Consider the following 20,438-nt stretch of genomic DNA (forward strand, 5'->3'; position numbering starts at 1 on the left):
TCTTACGACTGGTGTCCTTATAAGAAGGCCATGTGAAGACACAGAGACAGTGGGAGACACACAGGGAAGAAAGCCATGCGACAGCTGAAGTAGAGACTGGCATAACACAAAGCCAAATACAAGCCAAAGTATGCCAACAACTTCTGGCAACCAGCAGAACCTAGGAAAGAGGTAGGAAGATTCTCCCCCAGAGCCTCCAGAAGGAACCAACCCTGCCAACTCCTCAGCGTTGGGCTTGTCAACTCCGAGAACTATGAAGAGGATGAACCCCTGCTGTTGAAAGCCACACAGTTTGTGGCAATTTGTCACAGCAGCCCTAGGACTCTAACACAGGGAGTGCTACATCACGTGCTCTGTCCACTTACAAAGGACCATGTGAGGACTTACGGTTAGAAATTATGCTTCTATATCTAGTCCAGAATGTAAGATGATCAAATCCTGAATGAGATGATGTGATTGTTACTAACAAATTTATGTGCTGGTGTGATTTTTGAAGTTGGTTATTTTCTAAACTACTTTAGCATGCAGCGCCATGGGGGTGGGGGGGGGGTGGGGGGAGCTGGGGAGAAGGAAGAGGAGGAATATTAAAGGCCAAAAGATTATCAACAAAACCTGTCATGGGAAGGAATGTAGAAGTTAATTAAAGATTACATCATAATTATTAAGCTAGCAGTATGTTCTACATGTGAAAACAATACATTAAAAATGCAGAGAAGAAAGGAGAGCATTTTCTATAAAGGATTTATTTTGTGTCATAGCTCTTTTTGCTGGCGGCATGTGTCTTATGTTTTCAACTTCAACCTCAGTTTCTATAAGACAAAAAAGTATTTATTCTCTGGAAAAACTGGGCAGGACAACTATAATGGTCTTCTAATCATCGGCTTCAGGAGACTCTCTCTGCCTGTCAGTAAACAATGGAACAATTGATGTTGTCCTTTTAAAACTTTACAACCCTTCTAGATCTACTTCATTTCAGAGTTCCAACCTAAACTGTTAAGCTTTTAGAAGACTTAACCACATCTGTCCAAGGATAGTAATTCAAATACGAAGCCAAATCTCTGGTTTAATCTAGTTTCCATTCATCTTCAAACCCCAAATGAATCAGATGTTCTAATTATTCCAGAATGTAGTGATTTTTCTACTACCAAATTGGCTACCAATTTCATGTTTCTGTCTGATTTGGGATCCCACATAAACAGGATTGTTGTTGTTGTTGTTGTTGTGTTGTTTTATTCCCTCTGTTCTAAAATAGTCTCCTTAAAGGAAATACAGTTGGCCACTAACAAATTACGTATCTTCGAACAAGATACTTAACCTCTTTGGTTCTCCATTTCTGCATTTGTAAAGTGGGAATAAGAATCTCATAGGATTGTTGTGATATTAAAAAAATTAGCAAGGCTAGATGTCTAGAACATATTAAGAGCTCACCAATGTTAATTCTGTCTCCATTTCCCTTAGTGTCACACAGCAAGCAACTAAAATAGAAACAATCAGATGAGAGTACAATCACACTGCTCCCTCGACCCATGTACTCCTGCTCATGCACTCTGCTAGCTACGTGCTAATTTAAATTATCTACCAATGCTCTTTTTCATCCAAAACCTCCAATCGTTTGCTACAGCCCATCGTTCTCTAAGGATATTATTCTAGCAGTCTACCATCTTTCTTCTGTATTTTTCACCAACTGTTCCCCTCCTACTATATACAAACATTTCTCTGTTTTCCATCTTAATCTACAGCAACAAAACAACCTCTATTGTCCTTAAGCTTCCATTTTTTTTTCTGTTCCTTTTTATAGCAAAACCCCTTAAAATAATTATTTGTGCTTACTGACTCCAAATCTTCTTCCATTCTCTTAGACCCACTCCAGTGTGTCAGACCCTCACCATCTCACAAAAAGTTCATTCGGTAGAGTTGATCACTGTTGTTTACTTTGATGTATTTTCTTTATTTAGCTTCTAAGACAACAAAAATACCTTGGTTTACCTCCCATCTCACACATAACACTTTCTGTCTCCAAAGCCTTCCCTTCTCCTCTCTGAGACCTCTCAATGATGGAACGTTTCATGGATTAATCTTTGGTGTCCTCTTTTCTCTATTCTCACTCAGCCTCACGACTTTAAAAGTTTACCTTACATACATCACAATGACTCCCAAATTTAAATCTCCATTTACACCTCTCTTTTGAATGTCAAACTAGTTCCCTGATGTCTACAGTTGGATGTGTAAGAGTCACCTCAAATTTAGCATGTCCAAAATTAAACGTCATCTTTCTATTGTGCCTCTCTCTAAACTATTCTGCGTTTCTTTTTTCTACCTTAATTGATGGCAAATCTATCCTTCTAGGTATTCAGACCAAAATCTAGGAATCATCTCTGAATGCTCATTTTCTTCCACAACCCATACCAAATGATCAAGAAATGCCATCTTCGTAATGTATCAAGGCTCCACCACTTCCATGGTAACGACTCTGGTCTGAGCCTGGAACAGGCTGACGTCTTGTTTAAACTACAACAGCCTCTTCTTAGCTCTCATGGTTTCTCCATACTCTCCTGCAATCTACTCTCGATACATCAGTCAGAATGATCTCTTTAATATAACGTCAGATCTTTCTAAACCTCATTTCCTCTCTCTCTCTCCCCTTTCCAGATTTACTATACTCCTAGCTGTTCCTTAAATTCACAGGACTGAAGACTCACCTTAATGCCTTTGCACTGGCTCTTTGCTGTGTTCTTTCCCCAGATACCCATTTCATTCCCTTCAGGTCTTTGCTCAAAAGAAGACTATACTATCTTATTTAAAATTACCTTCACACTCCATACCAGCACTTACTACTTATTTCTCATTTTCTTCTACCCTTTTACATTTAGTTGTTTATTGTGTATATTGTTTCCACACACTAGGATATAAGCTCCAGGAGGGCAAGGATTTTTTATTTTTGTTTTTGTTTTCACTGATACATCTCAGGGGCCAAGAGCAATAATGTAATCAACACAGAGTAAGGACTCAATGAACATTTGCTACATGAATAAAGTAGATAGAACTGTATAATAATGAAGAAAGAACATTCTGTAATACAAATATAATCCCCTTGTAAAATCTTAAATACATTGACAGTGATAGGAGTCATTTTTATATATATTTAATGAGGAAAAAGTCAGTCTCTATGTTCAACAAATCACCAAATAAACCCTAAATTTGTGGAAAAAGCTCTTGACTAAATTCAGCATTATCTCAGGTAAAGATTACCAAACAGAGCATGTAAAATAAAATAAAATATTTATGAAAATCAGGAGTAAAATTCTCAAGGAGTCAAGAATTGTACTGGAGACATCTAATTATCTATAAATAAAAATTGGGGTAAGTAAAAACAAATGAGTCAACTGCAACAGAAATGAAAATTAATTCTGTGTTCATCTTGGAAGAGCTGTACAAATAATACAATCGAAGTGCTGGAGAAATACAAAGCTAAACCACTCTAGGGTGTCTGTAAGGCAATCTATGTTGGGGATTCTCCGGGTCCCTCGTTCCTCCTTTCTGTGTTTACTGCCTAACATTTGACCTCTTTACTGTTGGTTGGCAACTCTCACAAGTGAGCAAACTGGAGAAGCAAAATGAAATATAAGCAAATTAAAGCTACTCCTAACAACAGGAGGAATATGTCAGGATCTTGGCCTGGACTAAGAAAACGTGTATTATTGAAAAGTATTCAGTAAAATGGGTACTAAGCATGCTTTCTAGAAATCAGCTGCTAACACTGGCTTGACCTAATTCAATTAGGGTGACCATTAAGCCTGTCTAAAATAGAGTCAACTGATGGAATAAAAAGAATTCACTATGTATTCTATGAACTGCACTATGAATGTGCAGAAAGCAGGCAGGAAGAAGGGGAGGGTGAGAGGGTGGAGAAATACAAGACTCTACTATAGAAATCATCTACAGGAGGTACTTTAACATAATAGAAATGCATCTAATATAAGCAGGAACTAGGGCCAAACCTGACTCTACCACTTCCTAGCAGTAGAAACTGGGTCAGAACACCTGACTCTCAGAACCTCCTTTCATATCTGAAAATAAGGATAGTAATCTTCTCCCGTCACAAAGTTCTGGTGATAAATCACGTCAGTCCTCTACATCCAAATTCCGGTTTCTGCCACGTGTTATCTGCCTGTTTGGCTGAGTGTTGACGCTCTTCTCATTTTAAAGACTCGTCCTTTCTTTCAATTTTGCAAGGATAAAACCCTGAAGAAATATCTAGAGAGTAATTAACATATGGTGAAAACTATCATGGGAAATATAAAAAGATAGATTAAAAAGTGCAACTGGGACCTGTTTTAAACGAGAGGCAGCCTGTTGGTAAAAATATGTTTTTTTCTTCTATTACACAGGAAAATATTATAAAAGCTCTATTTAAAAAATTACAGCAAGGTGACACTTGGAGGAGGGAGATTTTCATCCTTTTATACACACTGAAGTACAGAAAACACTTTTTTCTTTGTAAATTTACTTGAATGTAAGTTCTATGGGAAGAGAGATCTTTGTTCCATTCATTATTGACCCCCTTGAATAGTGCATGACTTACAACAGGCAATTAAGAAATAGTTTTGAGTGAATACAGATTATAGGGTACTTGGTACAAGGATGGGTGTCCATCTGCCTCTGCAGATGACCACGTACAACCAAAGCAGTGAGATAAATAATGAGCCAGAATTGTATTAGCACCTAGATAAAATGCAGCACAACTATTCCTATAGCTCGTAAATCATCATTCATACACTTCCAGGATTCTGTTTAAGAACTCGTAGTCCACATGCAATATATATTAGTGCATGCATAAATGTGAAATAACTAATACTTTTTGAACCAGGATAATATAATTTCTTGAAGTGACCAGAATGGACCCTTCATGACAGCAAAAAAAGCTGAAAGTCAGGAAATTTTTCTTCTCTTCTGCTTAAAAGTCAAGCTCTAACTTTACTTTTGTTTCTTTAAAAAAAAAAAAGACTATTTATATAGACAATTACATTTAAATTCTGTGTTATTTAGATTTTAGGACAATATACAAACAGCTAATAAAAAAGCAGAACTTATTTAATGATAGTGGGATATATTAAATACCAAAAAACCAAAGTAAAACAATTCTTTAGAATTCTTGATATAAAAACACAATAGATCTGGACTGTAAACCACACAGACTGACATAGGCATCTATAGATCTTGTCCTCAGGCTAATTATAAACTAGTTCAAAGTTTGCCAAAGGCACAGCCTACATGCTTCTTTGCCAATGGAACCAGCAGATGGAACCAGCAATCCAAAGAACAATGCAAAAGAATCTTCTAATGAATCCATTTCCCTCTGAAGTTGTAGGAGAAGAAAGGTCACTTCCTCACATACTAGCTTACCTTTTGATGTCCTTATCGGGTTTTTTTTTTTGATTGTACATATTTTCATGTATTATGCTCTAGTTATGCATTCTTCAATAGTATCTTTATTTATGACTTTGTGAATCAACATCTTTATGATAGGAGGCGAAAGTCACTTAGCTAATTACACATGCTTGATAAGCTGCATAATAATAACCACTGCAGTAGTGTACATTAGTTGAAAGCATGTAAATTACTGCAGTTAGTCTCATTTGGGAAAAAAATAAGAGACTTTGTTTTAGTTATTTAAAGTATCCTTCTTATTGCCTCCACATCCACCTTCTAAAGCATGCTATTCTTTTAACCTGAATGATGACATCAATAATAAAATAAAGGCTGAATCCCATTCTATTAGCATGGCCAAAGAGACAAGAACAAAAATAAAACAAATTAAAACTCAATTTAAGGCAAATACTGCTGATTCGCAATTGAGGATTCAGTTTCATGAAGCTTCTTCCACATATAGCAATCGTAGTAAAACAGAACAGTTGAGACACTTCCCACCCCACAAGGATGTTGTAATGAAATCTGACTTGGTCCAGCCAGGAGATTAGAAGTGCACAAAGAGATAGAATGTACAGCACTAGAATATTAATATGACTTCTGTATGAAGATTGAAAATTCTACAAAGTTATAATAAGGTCAAAATAACACTTAGATAATTTACTGCCATAGAAAATCATACTCTCCTATGAGTGATTTACTGGATGTTATATAAAAATGGATTGTGGACAAACTACATTCAGATGCAAGCTTGCAGCTGTCAGTGTCTACATTTGCTCAATCTGGCTAGAGGATGATTTGAAGGTTGATTTAATTGTAGCTTCTGAATCATGTTCTTCCCTATGTTTTAAATTGTTTAACATAAATATAAAAATGTTAAGGCAATTTTAAGACTGTAAATATTTAGTATAAAAAGCTGCAAAATCTCATTTTCTTCTGAAAGAGTGACTGAAAATGGAAAGACTGCCTGGGAAAATAGAATACCGTTCCTTAATAATGGTAACTGCCCAATAGTTACGGCAAATTTACCCTTACATGAGAAAGTTCATAGGGTGTTCATAAGAAACTAAGGAGAAACAAACAAACAAACAAAACTAGGCTTGTGACTGAACTGATCAATTTTAAGAGAAATAGGAATCTATTCTCTGTAGAAAAGGGTTCAGAGATCAAAGTTGACCACTGGGGAAGGCAGCATCTTTGGGTCCCCTGCAGGCAACAGAAATGGCCTAAGTATCTCTTCCTCTACACACAAACTCAAAGCAGAGCGTCAGCTCGTGCCAATGCTACCAGCACCAGCACACAAGGCACCACCAAGGAGCTCTGTCAATGTCCTCTACTCAGCTAGCGCTCTCCTTGACCATCTTTCTGCTCTTTGACGGACGTCATTAATTCCAAGTATCGCCTAACCATTCACTTCCCAGTGTCAGCAAATCATCCTCAGGGAGAATATCTTGTTCTTCCTCTGCAAGCTGTTTCCCCCATTTTTTGTTTCCACTTTTATACATACCTCCTTTTCTACATATTTTCTTGCCGGGTTTTCTGGCACATTCCTTGGATATTCTTTTTACTGAAAAATGAATAGAAGACTAGAAAATAACATGGCGCTCCATCACAGACCGCCGGAACATGCAACACCGCTATCTAACTCGATACGCTCCTGTGTTTACCGAGGGCGGAGGATCCCCAATTCGTTGAGCCTGCACATGCAATGGAGAAATGCTGATGCACCTTCTCAGAAGTCATTCGGTAGGAAATGGAAACTAGGAACCCATTTCTACCTGAATACACGTGCTGCAGAGGAAAGAAAACGAGTAGGCACAGGAAAAAAAATATGAACAGATACACCAACACACATAAACAAAAAGAGCGGCATGCACGCATGTAAAATATGTCTACATGCCAACAGGAAAAGCCATGCATGCTACCAGTACACATGAATTAATATTGTTAGAACTTAGAATAGAAAAGGAAAATATATCTCCCTGTTTTTCCTTCAGTAAACTCACCATCCTCAGTTGGGACATATATGTTTAAATACAGGCAATCTTCACTCTGGTCTTGTACGTATGATGAAACCACATCCAAGTTATTAGTAAACCACACAGGAAGCATGACTTCTGGCAATCTGCCATCAATGATATTCTGGGGACACACAGGTGCAAACTGAGTAGCATTCCTGACATCTGACCAGGGAGATGGTGGTTCTGGAGGCTGAAAACGATGTTCCCCTGTTGGCGGGGCTGCATATGGAACCCCAAGAAACTGAATAACAGGACCCAAAATTTCATTATTGAGTTCTTTCTTAACCCCTCTTATCTTGCCGAAGTTGGTAGTCACCAGAGGGTCTGCATCATCCAATTTCTGTGAGAGCACATGGGCAGCCTGAAGCAAACAGCCCAGCAAACAGAGGGTCAATGAGGCACCCAATCCCCTGTGGACCAAGCACGCCATTACTGCTCTCCACGTATAAGTTGACCACGTGCATCTGGGCAGTGCCATGGTCCCACATTAGTTGTGTAGTTGTCTGGTTACAGTGAGGCGAAGGTATTTGTATCCACTTGAGACAGATTGTCTAATGGTAGAACACACCTCCGATTTCTTAAAGGTGAGCTTGTCAAGAAAAGCTCAGAAAGCTCTTCATGCAGCCAGTATCTCCCATTGATTTCACACGTATTGAAGTAGTATCTTCAGTCATCACTATTTATCAGACCATATCCTATTGATCATTCTGTTTTCCACAGTAGCAATGTGACGAGAGTGGCCATTGACTGTACATTTCCCTCTTATAAATCAAATCCAGTTAGCTTCAGGTCTATATCCTAGAAAAAAATGAAAATAAATCATTAGTATGAACAAGCTAAATAGACAAGAGTGATAACTAGATGTTTTACCAGCTACAGAAATACATTCATAGCGGCTGGAGTCAGGTGAATTAAGTACTACCACAGGAAAATCATGGTTTGATGTGAGATGACAAGTGAAATAACTGATTATTAGAAGAGTGAGACACTTGCCTCCTGACTTTATACACATTCAAAGTGGAAGCCAGCCTTGTCAAAATACAGAGTTTCAGAAGCATTTTACAACATGGTTTTCTTAAAAACTGAAGGCTATATGTGAAATTTTCCCTTTATTGAAGGTCTTCAGTCACTTCAAGGAACCACACTATTAATCACCAAACATACTAAAAATTAGAATTCAAGAGCAGAAAATCTTTTTTTTTAAATATTGGTAGGGATTTAGTGGAATGTAAAAAAAAACTGTAAGAATGACTCTCTCTCTCTCATATATATATATATTATATATCACACAAACAAACAAATAAAAAGGTGGTCCCTAATCCCATGCTATACAGAAAAAACAAAGCTAATGTCAGGATAAGAAACCCAGTACTAGTTCAACTATGATCATTTAAATGCAACTACCTTATAAGGTCAATCTCCTTGCTGTTTCTCCAAAGTATGCAAAAAATCACTGGCTACAGGTCCCTCATCATAAATTAAGATTCAAGAACTTAAAAGACAAAATGGCTTCAGACACAATTTGAAAAGAGACAACTTGGCACCATTTTTGCAGAATTTTTTTTTTTTTTACCATCTAGCTATATATTTTAGGTATCAGTAAATTTGCAACAGGAAAATTAATGTCTGAATCAAAGTCAATATACTTTAAATTACAAATGTTTTCACTATCTGTTAGAGATCAAAGGAACACTACAAAAAAAAAGTGTGGTAGTTTAAAAGAACAATCATACCTAATCATAGCATCTTGCATATTAATACTAATCAAATATCTAATGCTGTTTACCCAGTTCAACTTAAGATGCATCAGAAAAAAATGAAACACTCAGTGCAGTGCAATTCAGAGTGTAATCTTACATGAACTGCAAAATAGCACACAACTTGGCAAATTTGTCTTTTCTTGTTCAAGCAACCTTTTAAAGTGCTTAGTTTGAAAATAATAGTGTTGATTTGTATTACAGATGGTTCTATCCTGTCATACTATGGGAAGATTCCTGAAGAAGTGCTGGTCTAGCAGTGAGGCTGTCCTGACTTTGTGCTATTGAAAAAGAGATTGTGAAAACTATATAGGGCAGCAGGAGATTTGGTTCAAGCCTGGAGTTCCTTTAGCTCCGCACAATTCACCACAGAAGGCAATGAGATAAATGTCTTCCTCGAGAATACTCCAGTCTGTGTTAATTTGCATACCTTTGCTGTGAAAGCATATTAACATACAAAAGACAGGCTTAGACCCATCCCATTTCTGTCCCAGAACGCTAGCATATATTGAAGATTTAGCTACATAAATCAATTCCTGTTAAGAGCATATTATGTTCATTCTTGCGCAGAATTGTGGTGGGTCACAGCATGGCTGAGTCTTTCCTAGTCACCTTTTGGTGTTAAAAAGCACAATTTTGACACCTAAAATAGAGAACTTGTGATAAGGCCTTAAAAGTCTCTATCATCATATTTTATTCAGCCTAATTATCAAGCACAGTGGTTTCCAAAAATTCTTTTTTACATACTTGGTATCTCATCAATAATAAAAAGTACTTGTTTGGTTACTAACAAAATAACATTCATTTTTGTACTCACAAATCTTTAACTGTGTTAAAAATAAAAGGGTTGCTGTTTCCCACGGACGTGCTACTTTAACATAACTTGTGGAGGATTAGAATTCTGCACACCACAGTAAATTTTCAAATTCTAATAATGTTTAGCTTTTTGAGGTTACAAAAATACCCCATTATACATGGGCGTCCCTGTATGGAGAACTACAGTATCAACCCCAAATATTTTTTAGAAGTCACTATTATAATAACAACAGTTGCCCAAGTCTAATGTAAAACTATGGCTTCTTTAAATAGCTGAAAATTTATATATAGGGAGAATTATATATATATCCTAAATATAAAGACTCTTAAATTTGTTGGCAGGGCTTTTCTTTTTCTGTCTATTGGTGTTTCCTTAGTATTTGCCAAACCCTTAGCTTTTATGAATTTACACCTCACTTACAACAACCCTATAAACTGGGTTCAACAGTTATCGCCTTTTTACTCACAAGGAACTGAGACTTAAAAGAGGTTAAGTACCGTGGCCCAGGTCTCTCAGCGAATCAATAGCAGATCCAGGAGCCCACTGGCATCTAATTTAAAGGCCAGCCTCTTGATCACTACACACCATACAGTCTCTCACTTCACAATTAACACATTTTAAAAACTTGATCCTAGTGCATTTAAAATTGAATTGTCAAAGTGTTTTATGTTCCTTCAGAAAATAGAATCTAGGTAAATACTCTGACAATTTCATAAAAACAGAAATTTTAAATGGCCTACTCTGTTCTTATTGGAACTTTAGATTTTATTTTGTTACCTTTTTTACCTTGTTACACTGAATGCAGTGATTGGGTGTTCATATGTATTTAAGCAAGATCATGTTAAAATAATAATAGGTAATCAAAAAAAGCCTAAGTTCATAATTGCATAAATGTCCATTAATAGATATTGATAAATGAATTATGATATATTCACAAATTAAAATTCTATACTTCAGTGAAAATAAAGAACTTAGACCTAAATATATTGCCATAGATAAATCTCAAAATTTTTGAGCAAAGCAAACAAACTGCAGAAGATTAGGTACAGTAAAATGCCATTTAAGTAAAGCTTAAAATATGCAAAACAAAACTGCATATTATTCAGATGCATAAATATGTAATAACAGAATATTTGTTATCCATGGATAAGGAGGAAAGGCTATGAAATTAGTTCTAGCAAGTAATTAATGTTATTAATTGATTAATTGGAACTAAGAATGATAATCTGTGATGAAACCTTAAAATATCATAATTAATTAACTACAACAAGTTTCACAAATCTAAGAGTTGATAGTGTTGGGTAATACACACACACACATATTAGTTATGAAATTATCTGTATTTTTCTGTATGTTTGAAATAATTTATAATATATCCATTAAAATGATGAGGTCAGAAAAGCCTTATTCAGCAGTTCAGACAAGTAGGTGAGCCTAGAAATCCACACAGGACTAGCTTCCTGACTTTGCAGCAGGTGGAGATACTAGCTCACAAATTCCCCCGTTTTTTCTCCCTTTGGGTTAAAGCATGTACCTCCCCACTGAGATAAATAAATTAATAATAAATAACACTTATAAGGACATCATAAATGGGAATATATTATCTCCTTGCATTAATTCATCATAACAGTTGGTCCATCAACTAGTTTGTTCCTGAGTGACCCAGATCAAAGATGATGCTGGAGAGAGTAGAGAGAAATCTCTGGGACATTAAATAATCACAGTGGGTGGACACATCCAACTAACCTTTTGTTCACTCAACAAACATGTATTTGGTATCTACAATGTATATGCTGTTGCACTAAATGTTATGAGGATTTAAAGACAGGTACAATCTAGTCACTGCTCCCAAATAACTACAATATTGCAAAGAAATAAGTCACATAAAAAATGGCTCTACTGCAGGTTGGAATGTGACATGTGTTCAATAAATACATACGCAGTACAAGGAGGTGGGACCCAGGAGGATGTTTCCAACTTCTAACTTTACATAGCTTTTGATGTGTCTTTTTAAAAATTATTACCTATATATTTTCTACCTTTGTTTTTATTGCAGAACCAATTCCCCCTACTGATTTCTTATTTAGGAGCAAGGATTTTGTGTTGTTATTTTTTTTTAATATCTTTACATCTATCATAAAATCTAGGTGAAAGTCCCTTACATAGAGCAGGCATAGGTAAGTCTCAGCTGATCTGGATTGACTGCACGTTTACCACCAGAGCTGCATGGAGCTTGGCCAATGCTATACAATTGATGGTTGTTATTCATCATAGTTATGTTCTATAAAGTCACTGCGAATTAGGGAATGCAGATCCACTGCTCTGAGGGAAATGCGTGTGTGTACGTATACATACACATGAACGTGTATATATGTATATGTACCTGTATATATGTGGGTATAGGCATACACACACATACATTCATGTGTGCATGTGTACATGCGTGCACACACACACAAATATACATACACATATTTCACATAGCTATAAATTCTAATCTTCAACCCTAAAGCAATTCATCCTAGTAGACTCCATTTTCTTTATTTTAAAAAAAGAGAAAACAAAGTTCAGAAGTGCCTAGTGACGTGTCTGAGGTCACCTCGCTAACAGATGCCAGCGCTGGGACTCACACCCACTCCGACTGGCCCCAGAGCTGGAGATTCTTGCTCTATATCGCACTCCCTACCATCTCCAACCTCTGTCCATCTCTGAGTGGAGCTGAAACAAGAAGTCAGACCATCACCTTGCTCCACCTCAGCAGGAAACGTGCTCATGGGGTGACTCACATTTTTTGCATCTTGGCTTATGTCTGTGAATGACTGCAAAGGCTCTGTGAGTATTGACTTTGGGGTTACAAATAAATTTTACTGAATAGGCAAATTTGCACATTCAGATACAGGAATAACGAAGATTGACTGATCAACTAAAGACAAAAAATGTTTTGTACCTGTAAATCTATCAGCTGTTTTGAGGTCAGAACATAGCCTGTCAACAGCACTTAGTAATAGTAATGGGATTTGAGAATTGGACCTAGTAATAACAATTTAATAACTGCATTTACTAATAACTGGTTTCAGTGGAATGTGACAGTTTTCATTTCAGTGGCCAAGCCCGGCCATGTAACTGAAATGTGCTTATGGGACCAGCTCACCATAAGTGAACCTGACCACCAGCAGACTGTGGCCTTGCTCTATCAAGATGTCTCACATGCACACTGGTGGTGGTTCAAGACCTGGAGATAAGGGGTAACCGGTGGGACCCAGCAGTGGGAGAACAAAGAAGCCTGAGTCTGAGATTTCCAGACCCCATTCAATGCATACTTTTCTCCTGCTGTTGCTCTATCATATTATTTGCCTATAGTAAAGCTGTCCAAAGAGTATAAACTATTTTGAGTCCTGTAAGGCCTTTCAGTAACTGAACACTTAAAGTAACTAATGTGTGATTAATTCACACAGTAAGTAATTAAAAATGAGAAGAATAAACGAATGCAATCAGGGAAAAAAATGCTGTTAGGCTTCAAAAGAAAAGACAGATTTACCTCGAGTCAGTGGATTAGGAAAGAGTTCATGAATCAGGAGGAATATGAACTGGTCCTCAAAGAATTAGACCAACACTGATAGTCACAGAAGGAATTCCAGGTAGAGGGCACATTCTAGAAACAGTGGGAAAGACATGTAATGGATAGTGTGGTGCTCAACCTCCCATATTCCGAGTGGCAAGTCCACACCAGCGTAGAAAGGTCTGGTCTTCTTGCCTCACTGCAGACCAAATCTGCAGGGCCAGCCCAGTCCCAAAGCTCCATGTGGAAAGGGGCAGAGGGAGGAGATGGTTGTCATTCTGACTCCCTCCCAGATGTTTTTCCTAATGGTATGTCCCAATAAATTTTTTCCAGGCAAATCTCCATCTCAGAGTCTTTTTCTTTTTCTCTTGGAAACCTGACCTATGACAGAAAGGAAACAGGCAGCCACATTTGGGGAGGGCACAGTTTAGACTGGCCACAACACAGAGTAAATGAGAGGTTGAGCACTGGGTGAGACTGGAAAGACAGGTTATAGCCAAATCAAGCAAGCCCTTCTTTAAAAGGCTAAAGAGTTTGAATTGTGTTCGTTAGATGATGAAAAGCCATTAAATAGTCTTAGCAGGGGAAGAGTATTCTCAAATCTATTTATAAGAAAATTAAACTGGCAGTACTGTGCAGCAGAGCTCTCTAAAGCAGTGTGTTTATACCTCACCACAAGAGGACCAGATGAGAGAAGGGAAGTAAATTGTTGACTTTCTATGTATTATAATTTTTCATGTAAAGCAAAAAAGAGAAAGAAATTAAGCTTTGCTTATATGAATACATGGTTTCATGCCAGTGTCTTTACATGGCTGTGTGGTGCACACAGCGCTTGTGATGTTCTTGGGAAGGTGATGGTTCTACACTGTGGTGGCTTTACCAACAGTGAGTGGCATTTTGTTATTGTTACTGTTCCTTTTCACTGTTTGGTGAGGTATTAGAGCTAACACCACTGAATAAGCAGATTTATCTATTTTTCATCATGTTATAATTAATGTAACCCTCACAAAATGGACTAGTGAATTAAGTTTTTCCCACAAGATAAATATAGATGAAAGGAAATCCTAGTACTAGGATCATAAGGACAAGAAAGGAACAGAAATGAAACGTCTCCTACTTCCAGTACAAGCTCTCCTTTAGCTACTGCGCAAGGCTGAAAATAATGGCTATGGGATCATATACAACAACAAGCAGACAAAAGCGTTTGAAAGCACCAAGAAGATAACTTTGAAGTGCAAATTCATATCCATTTTAGTAGCTGTGAACTGTGCCCCGAGTACCTCTACATCTTGAGCTATCAAATGATGGAATGAAGGCATCAAGTTTACAAGATGTTAAAAAATACTCACTTTATCTTTCTCATCATTTAATGTCTATTTTTGTGTATGTTTTGCAACCTGATGATAGAGGTATTTATATAAGAATACATAAGTATATATTTTATACTTTTTATGATTTGGTTTTCAAAAACAGAGCATGATATGACCACAAAGGTGTGGAAACCATTACCTTAGTGAATGAATTGGTGGGAAAGAAATTAGAAATAATTTTATTTTTATGTTCAGTTTGAAGTATAGCTGAATATATCCAAATTTTTGTGAAAATGATATCACAAACAGCTACTACTATAGATCACCAACTACTTGCCAAGCCCTGTCCAAAGCACTTTATACATTTCATGTCATCCAGTCCTCACAACAAACTTATAAGCCAAGTATTTTTATCTGAGATGAGGAAAATGAGGCTTTAGGTGGTTAGATAACTTTCTTACGGCCACAAAGCTTAAAAAAAAAAAAAAAAAAAAGACTGCCTAACTGCAAAGAACATGCCCTGAACCTTTATGATGCATGACATTTTGCTTTGCTCCTGAATGAGGCTAGCTCAATAAAGTCACATGCTCAGTTTGAGAGTTTTGTGGAGAGTGAAACACACAGGACATCAACAGGAGGCACACAGGAAGGTGGTTGGTCAGTTTGCTGGGGTTAATTAATTGGCATAATTTGGAGCAGTTCCAAATAATGTGGTACTGAGAGTTTTTCCAGTAATACCCTATAATCTGGGGCAGAGAGTAAATGATAGATGTTAGAACTGGGGATAAGCAAAGCAAGAATGGTAGAATTTTAAGAAGCAAAAGTTATGAGAAATGGTAATTCTAGTGTTCAATAGATTAACTAAATTTGGGTAGAAAGGTAAGCAGTACCAGAAGTGTACAAGGAAAAAAAGAAACAATCAGAACCCAACATGAAGATGGGACTATCAAAGCTCAAGACCTTAATCATGTAGAAGTTCAAGGGCTATCATAGCCCATGTTGTGGCCATACCAACACGTAGCTATTAAAAACAAATGTGGTGACAAGTATATTCTGCCTTGACCATCATTAATCAATTAATAACGATTAATGCTAGCACTAAGGCACATGGACTGGGGCCAGTGAGCTAACTACATCATTTCATCTAATTGTCTCTAAATACCATGAGGTAGAGATAATTATCATCTCTGTGTAACAGGTAATTAAACTAAAGATCAGAAACACAAAGCCACTGAAACATTTTTCAATAAAACAAGAACACAATTTTATGAACATAGTGAGTTCCAACAAATAGAAAGAAATAAGGCAGAAGAATTAATACACTCTAAATAAAAACCCTGCCTCCTCCTCAGCTTTGTCCAGGGCCTCCTTCTTGGAGGAAGGGGAGGCAGGACTCGGTGGGTACCCAGGTCACATCCCAATCTCTCTTCCTTTCTTCTGCAGAAAATGTAAGTGGGGTTCTACTTGCTCTCTCTCTCCTTGGGCTCCTTCCAATCTCAGTGAACTCCCATGATACAAGTAAATAACAGAGAAAACAATGTCAAGGAGAAAAAGCAAACTAAAATTCGACAGTAATAGGAGAAAAAAATTGACCAACAAAATATTTTAAAGAGCAGTAAGGAAAAAATTCATGAGTATACAGCAGAGGTTATACTTGGTGGCAAACTATCTTTGTGAACGATACTAATAAAAACAAACACAGCACAGCACTGGGAGCAGTGGTCAGTGAATTGAGTCCAACTTGTTTACCAAGATCTTCTGTCCTGGAGAATACTCCATCCCCTCAGATTTTGCCTGGAAGACTCCCGCTGAAAGCCCTCAAGGCCTGGATTAAATGTCAGCACTGCTCTCCAGATCCTCCCAGCCACAAAAGCACTCCCTTCCCTCAGCTCCCAAAGCACTTGTTATCTTTCTTGTAACTGAACTTCCTGCAGTACTTCCTATCTCTGTAATTTGTAAACTCAGATTCCTTCTTCACTCTTACATTCTTACATCATTTAGTGCCGGGCCCTGGAGAGGCCAAGATGAACAGACAGGCATGGTGATAACTCTCACAGAGACTGAAGTTCAGTAGGGAAGACAAACTTCATGTGAAGCAATCACACAGATGACGATATAGTCATAAATGCTTTGCCAAGAATGACGATACAGGGTGCTCTGAGGGGCGAGTTCATGAGTCTGGAGTGCGAAGGATGGTCTTCCTGAAGAAGTGATCTGTAAACTGAGATCTGAAAGATGAGCAGAAGTTGGCAGGGGGAAAGTGTGTCAGACAGAAGCAAGAGGAAACCTAAGTAAGTGCTGTGAAGCTTGGGACTTTCAATGAACAAAGAGATCAGTGTGTTCAGAGAAGGGTGGGGCATCAGGCTGGAGAGGAACTGACAATTCAAGAACGCCTAGGTCAAAAAATTAAGGATGTGAGATCTTATCCCAAGTATGATGAGAATAATTATAATCACAAAAATAACAATCAGATTAGCCATTTGAATCATTGATTTGTAACAACTATCCCCAGAACGACTCATTACATTGTAGGTCATCAGAGAATATTTCTGGAATAAATAACCCATTCATTTATTATATTATTTTTCATCAATTAACTCCACCCTCAGACTTTATTTATTCATTGGTGATGCCTGACCTCTGGGAAGGCATTATCTTAATTATAGTTGCAGCAAAAGGGGGTAAAACAGAGAAGAGGTGAAAACAAACTGAAGTACAATGAAAATTCCTCTTCATGCAGGGGTGCACATGGATGGCCATAAAGACTGGTGGCTACTTCCATTATTGTTTGGCCAAAAATGGGATGCTAAGATGTCACAGCAGCTTTCCGACAACACAATGGAAAACAGATGAAAGTGACAGCATTTCCTTCTACAACTGAACACTTCTGCTAAGACCATCATTACAACAAACGGCTAAACAATGGTGAGTTTCTCGTTTGTTCTGTTTTGGGGATGAAGCCGAAACAATCCATTTAACATTTAACTATATAAAATAAGTTTTACTTTCTGTTTATTCTGACCCTATTCTCAGACAGAATCTCCAAATATCAACTGTTAAATGTAAAATCTAATGAGAAGTCTTGACTTCCAAATGAGCAAGAAGGTTAACAGGGTGAGAACGGCAGAAATTGATAAAATAGGTTGTTAAAAAACAAAAGTGTGGGCAACAGTTTTGATGTATATGTAAGAAACTGCAGGACACATTTTAAAAACCAATTAACGATGCTGAGATCCCCCAGAAGAAAATGAATAATCATTCAAGAGCTTAGGAGAGATAGCCAGGTAGAACCGATCGCTTCCCTTGGTATTAAAGTGATGCTTTTGTCTGAAAAGGGCCACCTTTGGGTTGCAAGTCATACTGTCCAGAAGCAACTTAACTATGCCTGCCAGGATCTTTATGGAGAAAACAGTACAACCTAAGAGCAGTGCTACGTTCTCAACTCACTATTTAAACCTAGTTTTGTTTCTGGTGAGTTGCTGTGCCTGGGAAGAGTGAAGACTTGCCATTCCTGGTGTCCTGCTTAATTAAAGTCCTCTTTAAAACATCCCTTGCTGCCAGAGGATAGCTATAAGTTTGGCAGAGGCAGTGCTAAGTTTCTCAGTATGGCCCTGTGCCAGGGTGAGTCAATCTTGACCTCTTGGAGGATGATTAGCAGAGAGGGGGCAGTTAAACCTTTGTGCCCATTCAGTCCTAGGCTTCTGCTGGGATTGGCAAATACTACACTTGCCATTGTTTAAGGAGTCACTGTCTGCTAGAAACTGGATGAAGACTGCCAACTCCTTTCATGTAAGGTACCAAACAACATCAGTGGTTCCTATCACTCTTGACCTGACTGCGAGCTAAACCAGGGCCCCAGAGGGGAAAGAATATTACATTTGCAATCTTCTTCAGATATCTACATCTTTTATTTTCCCTTCATATTATAGCTCTATTAGTACTAATAATAACAAAATTCAAAACAACGCTCTATTCATGGGCCATTTGCGTAATAAAACATCAATGAGCATATATATTCACAAGAAATTACTATACACATGGAACACAAATTTAAATGAATTCACCACTTAAATAAATTTGAATAATAGGGAACTTATAACTATAAAGTGTTTAAAAAAACAAAAATCTTAGTTATGACCAAAATGCCAAATGTCATTATATTTTAGATCTTAATATTTATGTTCTAAATGTTTGAAATAATTTTCAATGCTTCCAAAGTTCCTTGAGATACCACATTTTCTACACGGCAGAAAATAGCTCTAATGCACATTTTGATAAATTATAAACATAAATAATCCTATTACACTTGTAAGTCTTGATAAAATAATTTATTTTAAAAAGTCAATAAACCATATAAAATTTCACTAAAATGTTTCAATTATTATTTGCCTTTGATTAAAATGCAATCTTTCATATGCATTCATTTCTACTTTTGGAATTTGCACATCGCTTTAAAATATCTGTCAATTCAAATAATAATTGATTTATGTTAAGAAAAAATTAAAAGCAAAAAAAAGAGACCAGGTATTAAGCAAGAGGTTACATATTTAGTTGTTAACATCCAAGGCTAGAACAAATCTTCATTCATTTGACAATATTTATTGGTCACTGATAATATGCAAAGTACTGTTCTAGATGCTGGGGAGAAACACATAGCTTTGAACAGCCAGATAAAAACCCTGCTGTCACTGAGGTTACATGGACTACTACTACTGTATTATTGGGGCATGTAAAATGTCTTACTTTTGTATATTAAATAACCCCTCAGAGTTATTACTAAATACCACAGCTCTAAATAATAGAAGCTTTTGGCATCAGTCTCAAGCAACATACTCATTAGAACACTTGGCACAGTTAAAGAGGTAATGAAACTAGTAACCTTTTTTTTTTTTAAACCGGTAAGAGAAAAGACAGATAATGTCACTTGTGTGCAAAGTTATGGACAGCTAACTAATATTAATTTAAATTAAAAGTAACAGATGCATTGACTTGAAACGTAACAGTTACTGAAATGAACTTTATTCCTTTTAGAGTTGTGGTTAACTATTAAATGGCTTAAGTGTTACTTTCAGGTGTGAATATTGTGACAAATGTTGGTCAATGTGATACGTAGTAATCACTGTTTTCCTGGTCAGTTCTGTCATAAGAGGAATGGTTGCCCTATGAGAAAAACTTAAGCTAGTGATAATTCCAAGCTAATTTTTATCAATTCAGTATTCACTGATTTAATGTGTGACCATGTTGAATTTCCAAACATGGTGAACATTCTATATGACAATATGTAAGTCTTCACCATGATTATTTTAAAAAGACAACAAGATTTTCAATTCACTTTGAAATGTTACAACTAATCTCTTTTTTTCTGAAGACTCAACATTCATTGGGTGTTTCAAGGAAGAAAAAACTACTGTTACACAGAAGTGATGCCAAAGGTCTATATAAGGAATAAATTAGTACATCAATCAGATGTTTCCCAAAAGGCAGTTGTTGAGGAGCATATGTAAGACCTTCATTTTATTGCCTGACTTCTTCACACTTTCCAGAATG

At 36.9% G+C, this 20,438-nt stretch overlaps 1 protein-coding gene across 2 annotated transcripts in view; it reads right to left on the reverse strand.

Moving 5' to 3' along the window:
• The window catches only part of NLGN1 (neuroligin 1), a 763,385-nt gene that overhangs the window by 598,714 nt on the left and 144,233 nt on the right, over positions 1 to 20,438 (reverse strand). For both annotated transcript variants that reach the window (XM_045511267.2, XM_010947791.3), the window contains exon 2: positions 7,434 to 8,246. In XM_045511267.2, the coding sequence (XP_045367223.1) occupies positions 7,434 to 7,926 (493 nt within the window). In that variant the 5' untranslated portion in view covers positions 7,927 to 8,246. The remainder of the gene's footprint in view (positions 1 to 7,433; positions 8,247 to 20,438) is intronic.

The sequence above is a fragment of the Camelus bactrianus genome, chromosome 1 (genome assembly GCF_048773025.1).
Source record: "Camelus bactrianus isolate YW-2024 breed Bactrian camel chromosome 1, ASM4877302v1, whole genome shotgun sequence".
Lineage (NCBI taxonomy): Eukaryota > Metazoa > Chordata > Mammalia > Artiodactyla > Camelidae > Camelus > Camelus bactrianus.